This window comes from Pituophis catenifer, unplaced genomic scaffold, assembly GCF_029215685.1.
Source record: "Pituophis catenifer annectens isolate HBS135680 unplaced genomic scaffold, rPitCat1.0.hap2 SCAF_13, whole genome shotgun sequence".
NCBI lineage: Eukaryota > Metazoa > Chordata > Lepidosauria > Squamata > Colubridae > Pituophis > Pituophis catenifer.
Window position 1 is genome coordinate 18,888,810 of NW_027256893.1, and position 17,320 is coordinate 18,906,129.

Consider the following 17,320-nt stretch of genomic DNA (forward strand, 5'->3'; position numbering starts at 1 on the left):
TTCAAATTTGACTTTGAACTTAACTCTTAATTGTTTCCAACCAGCAGGTGAGGATGCCAGACGGAGAACATGTAAGATTTGTCTCAAGACGTAGGCAGTGTTGAAACACATCGATAACAATGTTTTCAGTGATAGTTTCTGGATTTATACTTGAATCGAATATGATTAGGTTGGACTGTAAATAATTTACATCCCTGGCTGGGTTCACACAGGAACCCAGATAATATTTGACAGAAACAGTGCATAACAAAACTTATCAGTAACAGAGTTGGAAGGGACTTTGGAGGTCATCTAGTCCAACCCCCTGCTCATGCAGGAGACCTGTACTAGTAGGGACTTGAACCACCGAACTGCCAACCTTTCTGATCAACAAGCTCAGTGTCTTAGCCACTGAGCCACCTTAAGAACTGAAGGTCACTGAAGAATCAAGTCAAGTGTATACTGGGCAATTTTAAGTTACAAAAGACTATCACAGTGGGCAATGTCCTCTTCGCAGGAATAATTTTTTGCTTATTCACTCATTTATTCTGTCCATAGTTTCTTTAGCTAGTGAGATACAGAATAGTCTTAAGAAGCTTCTTTTGTTCTCCAGCCAAGAAAATGCAGATTATGGGATGATGGAAGTTTAGATGTAGGGTATTTGATGCTCTCTGAGCCTGGTTGTTTTCTAACAGACGTTTCATTGCCCAACTAGGTAGCATCATCAGTGCTAGTAGGGAGTGGGGGCCTGCTATCATTTTATATACTAAAGATTAGATGGAGGGAAGTTTAGATGGTGAGTGGACGGTGCTGAGAAACTTGAAGAACAGATATTCTAAAGTAATAACAACAACAACAACAATAATAATTTTATTGTCATTGTACATATATACACAGTATACCCAATGGTGGGATTCAGCCAGTTCTCACCACTTCGGGAGAACCGGTTGTTAACTTTCTGAGCAGTTTGATGAACTTGTTGTTGGAAGAAATCATTAGGGCAGAGAACCGGTTGTTAAATTATTTGAATCCCACCACTGAGTATACCCATACAACGAAATTCACTTAACACCCAAAGACCAGGTCCAACACACACAACAATCCCCAAACACACTTCCACCCACCACAAATTCCTCGCCCCTAAACACCCAAACATCCACACAACAGACCAAGTAATGCTGTCCAACAGCTCACTGATGGTGGCCCTTTAGTTCATTGTTGAATGCAATTATAGCTCTGGGATAAAAACTATTCAGAAGACGTGCGGTCCGAATTTTAATTGTTTTGTATCTTCTGCCAGAAGGCAACAGTCCAAAAAGATTGTAAGCAGGATGCGAAGAGTCTCTGAGAATGTTGTGCAACTTTCTCAAAGAACGAGATTCGAAGATGTCGTCCAGGGCTGGTAGCTGGAGCCTGATGATATTCTGGACAGTTTTAATGATTCTCTGTAAAATAGTGCCAGCTGATGTGAACTGCCCAGTTGAGGGGTCCCCTGTGTGACTATTCTTTCCTTTTTCCTGACAACACAGGAAAAGGAGTCTGTCTTGAACAACCTCGCCATGAAAGCCAAACTAACCGAAGACTTGTTCAATCAAGTGCCGGGGCTCCACTGCAACCCACTTCAAGGGGCCATGTATGCGTTCCCACGGATTTTTATCCCATCCAAGGCCATTGAAATAGCAAAGGTGAGAAATGTCTTGCTTCTCTACAAGAAATGTTACTGCGGCTGAATCAAACGGGAGCTTTTTCTCTTGCTTTAGGTAGAAAATCTGTGCGTCATGCTAAGCCACAATGAAAACTAAAATTGGTTGAGTTTGTACATAAGTTGCACTTGATACCAGTAGTGGTATCAAAGCTTATTAGTGTACATTTAAAGTGACAATAAAGTTCTATTCTATTCCATTCCATTCCATTCCACTCCACTCCACTCCACTCCACTCCACTCCACTCTCTGATTCTGTTCTGTTCTGTTCTGTTCTGTTCTACCCTACCCTACCCTACCCTACCCTACCCTACCCTACCCTACCCTACCCTCTTCTCCTCTCCTCTCCTCTCCTCTATATTCTCGAACATGAGAACATTCAGACTTATTTAACTGTTGCAGAATAGCGCAGCATTCAGAAGCAAGTAGAGCAATTTAAAAGGACTGTGATTAGTAATTAACTTCATTTAACTTCCATTTACTCCAGGCCCATCAAATGGCTCCCGACATGTTCTACTGTATGAAACTTTTAGAAGAAACTGGAATCTGTGTTGTACCCGGAAGCGGGTTCGGCCAAAGAGAAGGAACGTATCACTTTAGGTAGGTCTGACCTTACAGATTGCTCTTGTCCAGGTTACGCTGTAATTCTTCCCCTTGTAATTTCCACAAAATATTTATTAATTGCCTCTTCTTTTTCCTTCTAGGATGACTATTCTCCCACAAGCAGAGAAACTAAAGATCTTATTGAAGAAAGTGAAAGATTTCCATATAAAATTTCTGGAGGAATATTCTTAAAATAAAGACTCTTTTTTTAAAAAAGACTGTTATCTTTGAAAGTGTATTCAAGCGGCGAGAGAAAAGAATATGCTTTTTAGAGGGGGCAGTCTTTTTTTAAATCAAATTCATGATAGAATTACAATTACTGGAGCTTCAGTTTGATAGAAAAGACTAATAAAATACTGGAACGAATTTACGAAAACAAGATATGGAAAATGCATTCAAAGAATGATTAACGCAATCATTGGTTGCAAACTGGGATGTTACAAAATTTGCCTTTGTCCCACAGCATGAAAGTCAAACTTAATTAGGTTGGACGTTTGGGTGTTGATAAACATTCTTCTATGCTTTTCTTTAAAAATAGAAGATACCACAATACCCCTTCCTATCAAACCAAATCAGAAAACTACAGTTGTACAGGTAAACTAAAGGCACAGGTGAGTTATTTTGAACTCTTCTGGTCAAGCCTGTCCATGGGAAGTAGACAGAAATCTTTTGCAAATAGAAGTATTAAAATCTCCTGTTTCGTGATCAAATAAGAGGCCCAATATTTTGTTCCGACAATTTGAGTGCCTTTTGAATTCCTGGCGAGGTTGCCTCCACATATAAAATACAACATTTGTCTTGTTTGATAAGAAGAACACTCACTTCATCTGTTTACAAGCACGGCTGAAAAATAAAAAAAAGGAGGGGAGTTAGATTATAACAATACTTCAATTCCTGCTTAATTTTAGCCAGCCGTTTCCAAACTAGAAATATATCGAGTTTAAGCTTCCTTTGGCTATGATGAGCATGAGGTCTTAAGAAATTGGGAGGCGAGGAACAACTTGGTTGCAGTCATCTGAGTAGGAATATTTTGGAAAATAAATGCCTGGTTATTTTGGATAAAATATCCAAACCAAAAGAAGAAAGAGGCCTTGTTGGGGTATTGGATTACATCTTTGCATGGTAAACACAAGTTGATAACAGAAGAACATTTGCTCATAAAAACTCTTGGTTTTCTTGATTGCTGTTCTTTATGAAAAGGTTTCTGATCGCCCTTGAATCATCAAGAGGCCAACATAAATAAGATTGAGCAATAAGAAAGGGTCCAATTTGATGTTGCCTCCCTGAATATTCAGATGCCTTCAGAACTGTCACTTGAATTTAAATAAATACTAGACTGAGACTTGGCTTGGAAACTTGGTCTGCTTCAAACTGTGTTCCTGGTTTTCGAATTTCAACTGCTCAGAAGCCATTCACTCACATCTCTTAATCGGGTAAATGTTTGATGTACTAAAAGGCTGATTTATGGATAACCAGTTCTTGTAGCAGTATATAAAAACATAAATAATCAGACAGGATAGGAAAGAGAATGCTTTTCACATGACCAAATGGAATTTTGCTTGCTAGTTTGATCCATGTTTCACCTCTGTGTCAAGCCTCTAATGAGATTCGACCCTTACAGCAGAAGGAAAAATTCACATGGAGTTTCGCTGAATTCCAGAAGAAGAAAAGATTAAATGTCCTCATCTTAGCGAGTTCATTAAGGTGGCATCTCCAAGGATAGTTTGAGCTTCTTTTTCCCAGATTGCTTCACCGAAGGGCTAATGGCTCTTTGCCAGATAACACTGAAATAGCCATTAACTGGGTTTAGAAATACCTCTTCTCAACCTCCAAGACTTCTCTTACACTTGGGTATCATAAAATAAGATTTAGAATGGCTTCCCACCCAATGCTCTTCAGGTACGATGGGAGTTACGGATTAGACGCATTTGAAGGTTACTCATATTGACGTTTGCCATGTTAGTTGAGTTGTTACAAACAATATCATAAATGTACCATCAATACTCAAAAGGTTTCAGTCTTCACTACCAAGATTATATATTATTTTGAGTAGCTGAGCCATTTTCCAAAAGCTTCATATTAAACATCTTTTCCGTTGGAAAGTACTAGCTACATTATTTTCTTAATGATTATACTATGCTAAGTTCTGTTGAATTCTGAACTGACCTCCTTAGATTGTACTACAAATTACAGTTGGCTGGCTCTTAAATCATATTTGGTATTTTATTGATGACATCAATTCGTAAGGAGGTGATAGCAGTTCTCAAAGCAGTGGCAATTTCCCCCCAAATCCATAAATTGCCATACACTAAATGTATGTAGTCACTCAATGCAAGATAATACTATGCTTCATCCTGAGCAGTTGCAATTAAAAATATATCTATTTTTGTAAGTAAGTAAACATTTTCATATGGTACGGATGGGAATTGAGCATTTCTAGTCTTTTTGTTTTTTATTCTCTTGTGTTAACTTTTTAATGCTATTGAAAATTATGTCAACTTTACATGTTTCTAAGGAATGCTTTTACAGAGATATTTCTTTTCTTTGTACTTTTTAAAAATGGGAAGTAGTGTTACTTTTCATTTATTCCTAACTGTAAGACATCAACTTCTAGTTTTCCTTGTGTTGAAAACTGTATTTTACGATGCCTTTTGATTTCTGATATTATTACATCTCTGAGCATAGTGCATAATATAATCAGTTACGGCTGATTAATCACATTTGTCATTACTGCAAGGAAATTAACAGGCCACTTAATTGTCCTTGGCTAGGGATGGCCATTCTCTTAGATCTGCTTCCAAGCCTCGATGGTTTCAAATGGTTTCAAAATAATTATGGGAATTGTTTATTTTTTTTACGTCAAGAACGATTACCAAGGCAAGCAAACAGAGTGATGTTCGGTTATAGGTTTGTTTTTCCCGTTTTCATCCTGTTTTCTGATGACTTTTTAAAGATCTTTACAAATAAAAGAGCTATTATGAACTGTGGAATTCATTTAATAATTTGCATGATGTAAAATAACCTGGTTCACACATCACTAACCAGTGCGGTGCTTAACCATGGTTGGGCTCATATTACTCCATTTTCCAAGTCACCAAGGCAAAAACAAGGAAACCTCCTTGGATGTCTTGAGTTCATTAAACACCCTAACATACATGGGGTTGGCTGTTGGGAACCCCAGATTGCTGGTCAAATCCAACCAAGAGTTTTATCACTCAGATGCATTATATGAACTAAGAACTGAATTCAGGAAACCATAGTCAACTGGCTGTTTGCAACTCCAGTTTAGATGCAAAAGCTATACGAATCTCTATGTAGGTTAACTTAACCTTGGTTACTTTTAAGCTTGGTTCTTTCCAAGTTAAGGTTTGGATGGTTTGCAAAGCCAGCCAGTTGCATCAGCTTCTGGCCCTACAGGCTGCAAAAACCCAGACAGAACAAAGTAACCAGGTTTAAAGCATTGCACTGCAGGTAAGCATTGAACTCAGCCTGACTCCAATTCAGAACTTCAGGTTTGGGGGTCGGATGGGAATGTCGCTCCCATTTCCCCCCCCCCCCCCTTTGGCTGTTGGCTGGGCAATCTGAATTAGGAGGTGCAGAACTGCCCCCACCCCAGCTTTGGGGAGGTGGGGTTTCAAAAAAACCCCAGCCCACCTGAATTTGTGTTGCTTCTACACCCTCCCCAAAAGACCTTTGGAGCTCAGTTGGGAATCGGCCCTACCACCTTCCCCCACCCCACCCCACCCAACCAGACCGCCCCGTGGCTCCTGGGGGCGTTTCCACCGGGTGGGTGGGACTCTATAAATATCCCCCCCTATACTTTAGCCGGTCCCTCTGCGTTTCTTTTGGGGAGGCATCGTCCCACAGGCTCGGAGGTGATCCTGCCGGTTGGGTCCTTCTCCATGGCGCTCAGGCAGCAGCTGGAAGCCTCCAAGAAGCGCAGCGTCGACTCCGGAGTCGAACCGGATCGGAGCGTCTTGAGTAAAGAGCAGAGGCACCAGCGGATCAGCCTCTTTCTGCAGGATTTCGACCACCAGGGTGAGGCTTCAGGAAAGGGGAGCATCCCGTTGTGGTCCATTCCTTCAACACGTTTTTTTTTTAATTGAAAAGTTTTATAGAAGATACAAACATTTTCTCCCCCCTCCCACCCATCCACCCTTTCCCCCTCCCCTCCACCCCCTTCCCTAGACTTCCCAGAACAAGCACAGGGCATAGCATTCACAAGCATAAAACTAAAATATGCTAACAATTTGTTGACTTCAAATTCTCCCTAGGTCTTTAACTCCTTATAACTCAAAACACTATAAACATAAACTAAAAATTAAAAATGTTTCATTCATAAGCTATATGAATCTTCTTAGTCTGATACTGGTTTTGAATATAGTCAATCCATCTTCTCCATTCCGATATGTATCTTTCGTTTGAGTGATCTTTGAGATATGATGAAATTTTTGCCATCTCTGCCAAATGCGCAACTTTTAATATCCATTCCTCAATGGTAGGTGGATCTTCCTTCTTCCAGTACTGTGCCACCAGTAACCTGGCTGCTGTTATTAAATTTAAAACCAACTTAGTCTCTATTACAGTACAAGCCGTAACTATTCCCAACAGAAAAAACTGTGGTGTAAATTTAATCTTTTTCTTTAAAATATTTTGAATAATCCACCATATTTTTATCCAAAAAGCCTTAATTTTTTTTTACATGTCCTTCAACACGTTTTTGTCTCCCTGAAAGGGTGTGGGTGGGTTGTCCTTCCATTGTCTCCAACCAGGATCTTCAAGATGGTTTTGTTGCACTTACCAGAACCATTCTGCTAAGATTGTGAACTACAAGAACCATTCTGCTAAGACCTAGGATTCGTGGGAGTTAAAAGAGCCTTGACATCCCATCAGTTGGCAGGAGAAAGTTAGGAGACCGTGGGGTCCTCCCCTCCTGCTAAGCTACAAGATGGCTAGTTGGTTTTGGCTTCACGCCACCTGGGAACTTCATCCCCATGATTGGTGGTGGTATTTATGGGTTTTATCCTTGGGGAGAGCCCTTGCTCTCCTTGTGGTTAATTCAGCAACCCCTTCACGGATGGTGCAACATAATGGACATCCTGTGACTGGCTTTACCTTGCAGGAACCTTGTTTGTAAATCAGGGTTAAGCGATTTATTTATTTATTTATTTATTTATTTATTTATTTATTTATTTATTTATTTATTGGTTTGATTTATATGCCGCTCTTCTCCGGAGACTCAGGGCGGCTTACAATGTGTTAAGCAATAGCCTTCATACTTTTGTATATACCTGCTTAGTAGGGCTTTTGGCTTCCCCTAAGCAGTGTTCTTTTTTATACAAAGTCAGCTTATTGCCCCCACAATCCGGGTCCTCATTTTACCTACCTCGGAAGGATGGAAGGCTGAGTCAACCTTGAGCCTGGTAAGATTTGAACTCGCAGTAATTGCAGGCAGCTGGTGCTACTTAACAGCGCTTTAGTCTGCTGCGCCACCAAGGCTCTTGGTGAGCTAAGTATCCTAGCCTTCCCTCCCATCCTTCCCATCCATTTCCTTTTGCTTCACCTTTTTTTGGGGGGAGTGGGGAGGGAGGTTGACATACTTTTCATCTCCTGCTTCTCTAGGGAGTTCCTGGTGCTTTGGTTACCAAGAGCCTTGGTAGTACAGTGGTCTAAGGCACCCTGTTATTAAGCTGGTTATTAAGACCAGATACCTGCAATTACTGCAGGTTCGAATCTCGCCAAGGCTCAAGGTTGACTCAGCCTTCCATCCTTTCTAAGGTAAGTAAATTGAGGACCCAGTTTGTGGGAGCAATAAGCTGACTTTGTATAAATATACAAAAGTATGAAGGCTATTGCTTAGCGCATTGTAAGCCGCCCTGAGTCTCCGGAGAAGGGCAGCATATAAATCAAATTAAAAAAAAAAAAACACTTTCCCCAAAAGGTTTCCACAATTTTGGCCACTACTGTACATATAGAGCAGGGGTTGAACCAACCCCTGATATACAGCATTCTCTTCTATTGATACCTGCTTCTCTGTTCCAGCAAAGGAACACCTACAAGAGATGAAGAAAGAACTAGCTTCGCTTCTGCAGATGGCTGAGAAGGCCTTTCGAGTGGAGCTGCTGGCTCTGCCCCCGGCCATGAGAAAAATGAAGAGGAAAGATTTGTTGGGTGAGCCTTGGGCCCTGTTGCCCACTTTGCCTTCTCCCTTCTAGACCAGCCTTCCCTTCCCCGAAGCAGGACTGACCCATTTGTAAAGCTTGCAGATCAGGGGTTAAATCCAGCAGGTTCTGACAGGTTCTGGAGAACCGGTAGCGGAAATTTTGAGTAGTTTGGAGAACCGGCAAATACCACCTCTGGCTGGCCCCAGAGTGGGGTGGGAATGGAGATTTTGCAATGTCCTTCCCCCAGGAGTGGGGAGGGAATGGGAGATTTTGCAGTATCCTTCCCCTGGAGTGGGGTGGGAATGGGGATTTTGCAGTATCCTTCCCCTGCCACGCCCACCAAGCCATGTCCACCAAGCCACACCACGCCCACCAAGCCACGCCCACAGAACAGGGAGTAAAAGATTTGAATTTCACCACTGTTGCAGCTCCTACTTTGGTGTTGGTCTTCCTAAGAATCCTTCCATATCTACGAGTTCAGGCAAAGTGGCAAAAGAGGAAGGGACCTCTCTTTCCCCCACCCTCCATATCTCAAGGCAGTGTTCTCTTCTCACTGTGACCCACTGAGGCAGAGTGACTGGCCCCAACTCACCTAGAGAGTTTCCATGGCTGAAGGTTTCTCTGAACTAATAACAGACAGGTTAACAGAGTTGGAGGGACCTCGTAGGTCATCTAGTCCAACCCCCCCCAAACAGGAAACCCTACACCATTTCCGACAAATGGCAGTCCAATCTCTTCTTGAAAGCCTCCAGTGATGAAGCTCCCACAACTTCTGAAGGCAACTTCTGTTCCATGGGTTGATTGTTCTCACTGTCAGAAAGTTCCTTCTCATTTCCAGGTTGAATCTCTCCTTGTTCAGTTTCCATCCATTGTTCTTATCTGGCCTTCAGGTGCTTTGGAAAACAGGTTGACCCCTTCCTCTCCGTGGCAGCCCCTCAAATATTGAAACACTGCTATCATGTCTCTTTAGTCCATGTCTACGGACTAAAATGGGCTGGACATGATTTGCCACCATTTTCTTCTGGGACATCTCTTTGACTTCCCATTTTTGACTCTAGTCCCCGAGTTTCTTGTCCGTGCTTAGCTTTTTGAGATCCAGCTAAATATGGCTGCATCTACAGAAAGTGCTAAATTCCAACTTCTAGCAGTCTTTGCTGCTAATAAGCCTGCTTGGAGGCAGATCCCGAGAATTGTGATTCTCAGCTCCAGATATTTCTGACCTGTAGGAGGCCAGTCACTTTTGGGAGTTGGCAGCCGGCTGCTTTAGCATGATGGTTTAATCTCGGTCTTTCAGATCTCAAAGAAGAAGATGCAGCCGCGGCAACAGCTGTAGCCACTCTGGAGGCAGTAAGTATCTGCCCAGTGTCTGTTCTATCAAAAGTATATTAAAACATTGAATGGGAATGGAATTGGCAGTCTTGTTATACCTACGCAAATAGGGAGATCTGTGATAAATTGGTGGGGATGGAAATAGTTCTTCTGTTTATATACTATTAAAATTCTTGTCTGTAACCTTTAACTCAGGGGTGAAATGCTCCGATCCGGTAGCGATGGAGGCGGGTGGTTCGGAGAACCGGTAGCAAAAATCCCTGCCCCCAACCCCCATGCCCAGCTGAGCCACACAATCATCAGAGGCTTTTTTTTTTTACTTTTAAAAGCATTTTTTCTACAACTTCGGCCAAAAAAAAATGCTTTTAAAAGTAAAAAAAAAAAAAAAAAAGCCTCTGATAATCGTGCAGCTCGTCAAAGGCATTTAAAAGAAAAAAAGGGTTTTTTTTCTTTTAAATGCTTTGACGATCCCAGCCGTGTTCCCTGATTGGCAGAGACTACAGCAACAAGTTACAGTCATACAGTCATGCAATCATAAGTGGGAGGAGAGGGTGATAGGCACGATGAGAAGATTAATAGTAATAGTGATGCAGACTTCGTGAATAGTTTGACAGTGTTGAGGGAATTATTTGTTTGGCAGAGTGATGGCGTTTGGGCGTCTAGTTCTGGTGTGCAGTGCTCTATAGCAGGGGTCGCCAACCTTGGCAACTTTAAGCCTTGGCGGACTTCAACTCCCAGAATTTCCCAGCCGGCTGGGGAATTCTGGGAGTTGAAGTCTGCCAAGGCTTAAAGTTGTCAAGGTTGGAGACCCCTGCTCTATAATGTCGTTTTGAGGGTAGGAATTGAAACAATTTATGTCCAGGTTGCGAGGGGTCTGTAATTATTTTCACAGCCCTCTTTTTGACTCGTGAAGTATACAGGTCCTCAATGGAAGGCAATGGAAGGCTACCAACAATTGGTAGCAATTGTTTTTTCTGCAGTAATCTGGGTAAAGGAACCTCTGTGGTGCTACTCTTAATTTTCCCCTTTTCTCCCCAACGTCTCTAAAGAGTAACTGTGGCGTTGGAAACCTGCACAATCCCAGATTAATAAGAACAAACAGCAAGCGAGGTAAATCTGAAATGTTCCTCCTGGTTACGAAAAAAAAATCTTTTTCTGTACTGATCCTTTTTGGGAGCTGAAGGGATGTCTTAAGACATCTAGAAGGCACCAACATTTGCTTGATCCTAGTTTCTTAGCTTGGACACCAGTGTTGTGGCCTGCCAGTGGCCAGCGAAACTGGCAGCAGATTCGGACAGTGAGGAAGTTGGGGAGGAACACGGGCCAGTCCTGGAGTCTGGGGAAGGCTCTGATGAGGGCTCTGCATCGGAGGCAGAGAGGGGGCCAGGGCCGTATGCCAGTTATCAGCTGCCTTCGGAGTCAGACATCAGTGAGGCAGATGAACAGCTGGAGCCTGTTCCCAGTGTGTGCATGCGCAGAGTTGCCAGACGAAGGGAACAGCTAAAAAACAAGGATAGACTTGGGAGTAAGGCCACAGGTGGACGATGAATGGCCCCTCCCAGAGGGAATAAAAGAGGAGCGAAAGGGGAGTGGAGTTTGCAGGAGACAATTAGTTCGCCTAATTGGTTAGTGACTCTCTGAGACTCCTGGCCAAGTTTTGAAGATATCGACCTGGCAGCTCTCCAAGCCAGATAAGGTCTGTGGCTATAAATTCTCCCTTGAAAGACTTTGCTGAAGGTGAATGAGAGGAATTCACTGTTTGTTTAATAAAAGGGGTTTTGTCGGGATCAGGATTCTGCTTCATGCTTTTTTGGGGGAAGCCTAGGTCAGAACAAACAGCCAGATCAATGGACCACCTCTGTCTCTTGACTTCTTAGTCAAGATCTATTTGCTGAGAAGTTCTAGAGATCTTGGGAATGTCTGGCGCTGCTTTAAAAGGGGATCAAGAGAGCGCACTGAGCATGGAAAGTCCTTTTGAACCCATCTTACCATAGTTGTGGTGAAAAAATGAGGGCCACACACATATCAAAAAAAAAAGATTAGCTGCTACTGAACCCTTAAGGTCTAAACTTTAAACCTATTAAGTCATTTCTAAAGCAGGGACAGCTGTACTCGTACCCATTGTTAGTCTCTTAACTCTTGACCCAAATCTCCTTTCCAGTTAAAGTCACCACAATTGTGGAATATAAGGAAGCCGAAGATGAACAGGGGCCGCAAAGCAAGAAAACTTCTCAGAAGGTAGGTGGGGAAAAGGATAATTGTCTGTTCTGCTTTCTTGAAACCTGTTTTCTTTGCAAGTTTGAAGGCACCTTTGTTTTTTCTTGCAGGTATTTAAAACTAAGTCACTGACTTCTTCCATCACGGATAAAAAAGGTATTGTCTGCAGGTAAGATGAAGTCAATGTTTTCAAGTCATCCTGTACTTAAAAATCAGCGTGATTTGTCCCCTGAGATGGATTGATGAAAAGATGATACCACTAGATAGCTGAGATGCTTGGCAATATTCTAGGGGGACAGGATGAGTGCTTAGCAGTAGTATCAGGTGTCCAAAATGGAAAGAAAAAAAGACCCTCTTAAGGGGAAAATCTCAGTAACAAACCAGTAAGGAATGAGCGTGGTTTGATTGCCAAAAGTGCAAATTGATTTTTCTGCAGAGAGGTGAAAATATGGAAAAGAGACACTGGTGGTATGGATAATCAGAATTTGCTCTGGAGTGGAATGTTTTCTTGTAGCACTTTATTATTATTATTTATTTATTAATCAAATTTCTATACCGCCCTACTCCCGAAGGACTCAGGGCGATGAACAGCCAAGATAAAATACAAATATTAAAAAAATCCCTTAAAATTATTAAATATTTCGGCCGAAACACAGATTAAAACACCCAATTTATAAAATCACAAATTTAAAAATTTAAAAAATTTAAAAGATGGGAGTTAGGCCAGGCCAGCTTGCTGAAATAGAAAAGTTTTGAGAGCACGGCGAAACGTGCGCAGGTCCGGGATCTTCTGTATCTCTGGGGGGAGCTCGTTCCAGATGGTAGGTGCCCCCACAGAGAAGGCTCTCCCCCTGGGGGCCGCAAGTCGACACTGTTTGGCCAACGGCACCCTGAGGAGCCCCTCTCTATGGGAGCGTACTGGTCGGTGAGAGGCTATTGGTAGCAGAAGGCGGTCTCGTAGATACCCCGGTCCGATGCCATGGAGCGCTCTAAAGGTGGTAACCAAAACCTTGAAGCGCACCCGGAAGACCACCGGGAGCCAGTGCAGCTCGCGCAGGAGGGGGGTCACATGGGAGTGCCACGTCGCTCCCATAACCACCTGCGCGGCCGCATTCTGGACCAGCTGGAGCCTCCGGGTGCTCCTCAAGGGGAGCCCCTTGTCTGTCTTAATGTATATCATAAGCAACTTCGGGCCCAAGCTGAGTCTTTTTTTAAAATTTTAATGGAGAAGACTTTTAAGCATCCAAGCTGATGGAATATAATTTAGCTGGAATGGTTTTAAACCGTTGAAGGCTAGGGGTCTTCTTTTGCAAAAGCAAGTGACTCAGTGAAGAAGTTACGAGTTGCTTGCAGGAATCCTTTTTGGTTTCAAGCAAAGAAAGTCAGCTGCTGTTTCTATGCAGATTTTTTCCTCTGTCATTTAGGTGTTAATCAAGTGCATCCTAGTTGTATTTGCAGGAAGGTAAAATAGGAGCAATCATAGAGAGAAATATTGTGGGTATATCATCATTTTCTTTTAATAACCCCATAATCCCTTGTGGAGTGGAGTCTGAGCAACTGAATCAAGCTGAGTGTTTACTGGCCGGATGCCCTTCCTGTCACCAATGCAGAGTTTTGTTCAGCAGATCTATTCTCAGTGTGCCCAGAGAGAGAAATATCTGCCTCTACCTAAGATCAAACTCACAGCCTCCTGATTGTGAGGCGGGAGCTCCACCTCTAGGCCACCCCACCGCTCAAATATTGTGTGTGTGTGTGTGTGTGTGTGAGAAATAATTCAAGGACTGGTGTCTTCCCTCAGGTCTGCATCTGTGTGTTCCACTCCAAACATGAAACGCATCGAGCGATCGGCTTCTCTGCGCGAGCCACCGAGATCTACTCCCAGGTTCACCAGCTCAGTCTCTAAAAGGTCAATATTGCTGGTTTGTTTTAAAGGATTTTTTGTTTGTTTGTTTTAAAGGATTTTTATTGCTGGTTTGTTTTAAAAGGACGTGGTGGCTCAGCGGCTAAGACGCTGAGCTTGTCGATCGAAAGGTCGGCAGTTTAGCAGTTTGAATCCCTAGCTTTAAAGAACTGTATCTGTATATATAGAATTGGGGAGCCATAACTTTAAATTCTACCTATCTACCTTCCTACTTACGACTGTATATGCACACCAGGGGTGGGTTCTAATTTTTTTTACTACCGGTTCAGTGGGCGTGGCTTATTTTGTGGGCGTGGCTTGATGGTCGTGTGACAATTATTTAGGATTTAGGAGAGGTACTGGTCTACCAGGCTCTTAACTGCTTGCAGAGCTGTACCGATCTACCCATTTATTTTTGCAGGCACTGATCTACTCATGTATTTTTGCAGGCACTGGTCTACCCATTTGTTTTCTTTTAACACTGATCAGCTGTAGGGTGGCCCTTTGAAGCCCCATGGCAAGAGTTTAAACAGTTTTTTTCCCTCTAGCCATCAGCTGGGACTCAGGAGGCAGCAATAGATTGGGGGTGGGGGCCAAATAAAAGGTAAGAATAACGCGGGGGGTGGGGGGGCATGGGGGTGGGGGGGCACAGGGGGGCACAGGGATAGAACTGGCTCCGGAGAACCGGGCCGAACCAGGAGGAACCCATCACTCATGTACACCAGTAGTGGGTTGCCCCCAGTTCGCACCGGTTCTATAGAACTGGTAGTAAAACAGGCGGGAGGCTCCGCCCACCGACCCGACATCATTAAACGCTTCTGGGCATGTGCAGAAGAGTGAGGGCAAGCGGAGCAAGCGCGAGCAAAGCGAGTGTGCGCACGAGGCCTCACTGCAAACCGGTAGTAAAGGTAAGTAGAACCCACCCCTGATGTACACACATTTGATACTTGGAGCCTGATCTTTTTGGAGATGAATATTTCAAAGACTCAAAGCAATCTCTTTTTCTTTTCTCTATCCTCCCTTATTTTTCTCTTGCTAGATTTTCACAGAGGGGGACCTGCACAGGACCGTCTCAGAGAACTCCGGCTTCAAGTCTTCGCAGTTCTTCGATGCCCCCTGGACGATCCCTTCCTTTTGTCAATATACCTCTGGCCGATGGGCAGGTATGGCTCTTATGCAGTGGTGGGATTCAAATAATTTAACAACCGGTTCTCTGCCCTAATGATTTCTTCCAACAACCAGTTCACCAAACTGCTCAGAAAGTTAACAGCCGGTTCGCCCGAAGTGGTACGAACCGGCTGAATCCCATCACTGCTCTTATGGTGCTTTGGCTATAGCAGAACTGGGGGTATACGTAGATGTACGTACCTTGGGATGCTGCAACCATCGTAAATACGTGCTAGTCTCCAGGCCCCTGAATTTGGATCACGTGACTGTTAGATGCTGCAACGAGCATAAGTAAGAGGACTACACTTTTTTTTTTCTAGCACCGTCGTAACTTTGATCGCTGAAGAAAAGGTGGTAAGTTGAGGATTACTTGTAGGTACATTCCAAACGGCATCCCTTTGCTTTGTTTCAGACGCTTTGCTCATCCAGAGATGACATCCAAAACATTGATGTGCAGCTGTTAAATAATGACACCGTCCAGCACATCCACACCCTGGTGGTAAGTGTTGGAAGCAAAGCATTTTGAGAAATGGCCGGCTGTCCCCACTACGTCCATGTTTTTGGGAGAATTGTGGAGTTTCCTCTCTTCAGAAAGTTCTGCTGTTGACTTTGGTCAGTTCTGAGCTGGTTTGAATCCCTACTTTCCCAAATGGTGAAGAGTAACAATTGGCAACTTCTTTCATCCAGAGGTTATAAAAGGTACCGTTGAGAGCTTGTGATGGATATTTTCCCACCAGGGTTGCCATAGGTAGATACAACAACAACAATAATAATAATAATACCAGCAACTCTGCAAAATGGCAGCGGGGTTGTTATTCTATTCTATTCTATTCTATTCTATTCTATTCTATTCTATTCTATTCTATTCTATTCTATTCTATTCTATTCTATTCTATTCTACTCTACTCTACTCTACTCTACTCTACTCTCCTCTCCTCTCCTCTCCTCTCCTCTCCTCTCCTCTCCCCTCCCCTCCCCTCCCCTCCCCTCCCCTCCCCTCCCCTCTCCTCTCCTCTCCTCTCCTCTCCTCTCCTCTCTTCTCTTCTCTTCTCTTCTCTTCTCTTCTCTTCTCTTCTATTCTATTCTATTCTATTCTATTCTATTCTGGGTCTGCCAAGGAAAAAAGATAATTGAACTGGAGCGATCCACGCTGTGGATCTGAGAAGTGAGGCTTACAAGACCGACCAATTCTATGCCATCGGGTCAACACCGATTTTTAGTGGACATACCGACTTACTCCAGGGTGAATAGACTTGTAGCCTTGAATAGCAATAAAGAGGACATTAAGGATAATCATTTTGCTAAAACCACCTTTCCAATTTATTTGGGCATCAAATTACATGAAATAAATTCTACCCTCACATAAAATCCATTAATCTATTATTTTTGAAATACCAATCCACAAAAACCAGGAATAACCCCCCCCCTAACTGATGTTTAGATTTCCAAGGTGATACTTACACAATTGCCTTTTCCTTCCTCACAGAATCAGCTGACGGCCCTTTGTGGAAAAGCAACAGTTAAGTCAAGTTGAAGAAATTTCCTGCATTTCCTTTGTGTAAAGAAACTCCTTGATATATAGTTAAAGCAGCAGGCAATTGGTTTTAAGGATTTATTGCATATTAAACTTTGTATATTTCTCATCCAGAAACACTTGGTGACTTGACATTTGAAGCAAACGTCCTTAGTGGGAGACTGAATGTAAAATGGTTATTTGCATTCATTTCCCCAGATCGGAATTTATGCTTGTAATGAATACATGAAACGTAAGTGAATTTAGCTAAACGTTTATTGAAACTGATCTTCCATTAGACTTAAAAACTGAAGAATGCACTTTGAAGTTCTGATTTGGGTTTAGTTTTTGTCACCTTGATGATCAGGTTATAAAATTGCCTGATTTTTGACATGATTTTATAGCGAACATACATACGACAAGGTGAAGCCCCAAAGATCTGTGTTTTTTAAGACTTTTGAGAACGGCTCTTAATACAGGAAAATCCCAATATAATCTTCCTATCGAAGGAGGATTAACTGTCAGAAATGTAGATGTGCCTACATGCTCCAACTGTATCACGGTACTACCACATTCAGAGCCTGATCTTGCTTTTAAAAGTTGGCTAGAGATATGCTAGAGTCCTCGATTTACAATCTTTTGTTTAGTAACCTAGTGACCAATGTAATAGAAATATGTCACATAGGATACCTTATTTTTCAGAGTATAAAACACACTCCCCCCCTCCTCAGAGGGTGAAAATTTGG

General features: G+C 42.7%; 2 protein-coding genes across 4 annotated transcripts in view; both read left to right on the plus strand.

Moving 5' to 3' along the window:
* Positions 1–2,513, plus strand: part of GPT2 (glutamic--pyruvic transaminase 2) — a 28,453-nt gene extending 25,940 nt beyond the window's left edge. For all 3 annotated transcript variants that reach the window (XM_070952718.1, XM_070952720.1, XM_070952719.1), the window contains 3 exons: positions 1,509–1,664; positions 2,169–2,281; positions 2,386–2,513. In XM_070952718.1, coding sequence (XP_070808819.1) covers positions 1,509–1,664; positions 2,169–2,281; positions 2,386–2,476 — 360 coding nt within the window. In that variant the 3' untranslated portion in view covers positions 2,477–2,513. The remainder of the gene's footprint in view (positions 1–1,508; positions 1,665–2,168; positions 2,282–2,385) is intronic.
* Positions 2,514–6,186: 3,673 nt separating this feature from the next.
* Positions 6,187–16,595, plus strand: LOC139323702 (borealin-2-like). The gene is made up of 10 exons (XM_070953156.1): positions 6,187–6,322; positions 8,327–8,455; positions 9,743–9,795; positions 10,827–10,887; positions 11,939–12,015; positions 12,105–12,163; positions 13,793–13,900; positions 14,934–15,057; positions 15,474–15,560; positions 16,548–16,595. The coding sequence occupies exons 1-10, from the start codon at positions 6,187–6,189 to the stop codon at positions 16,593–16,595; spliced, it is 882 nt and encodes a 293-aa protein (XP_070809257.1).
* Positions 16,596–17,320: the final 725 nt, after the last annotated feature.

Coding starts and splice junctions, on each gene's coding strand:
- LOC139323702 (XM_070953156.1), top strand. CDS start 6,187: ATGGCGCTCAGGCAGCAGCTGGAAGCCTCCAAGAAGCGCAGCGTCGAC. Junction 10,888..11,938: donor AAGAACAAACAGCAAGCGAG/GTAAATCTGAAA, acceptor TCTCCTTTCCAG/TTAAAGTCACCACAATTGTG. Junction 15,058..15,473: donor TACCTCTGGCCGATGGGCAG/GTATGGCTCTTA, acceptor GCTTTGTTTCAG/ACGCTTTGCTCATCCAGAGA.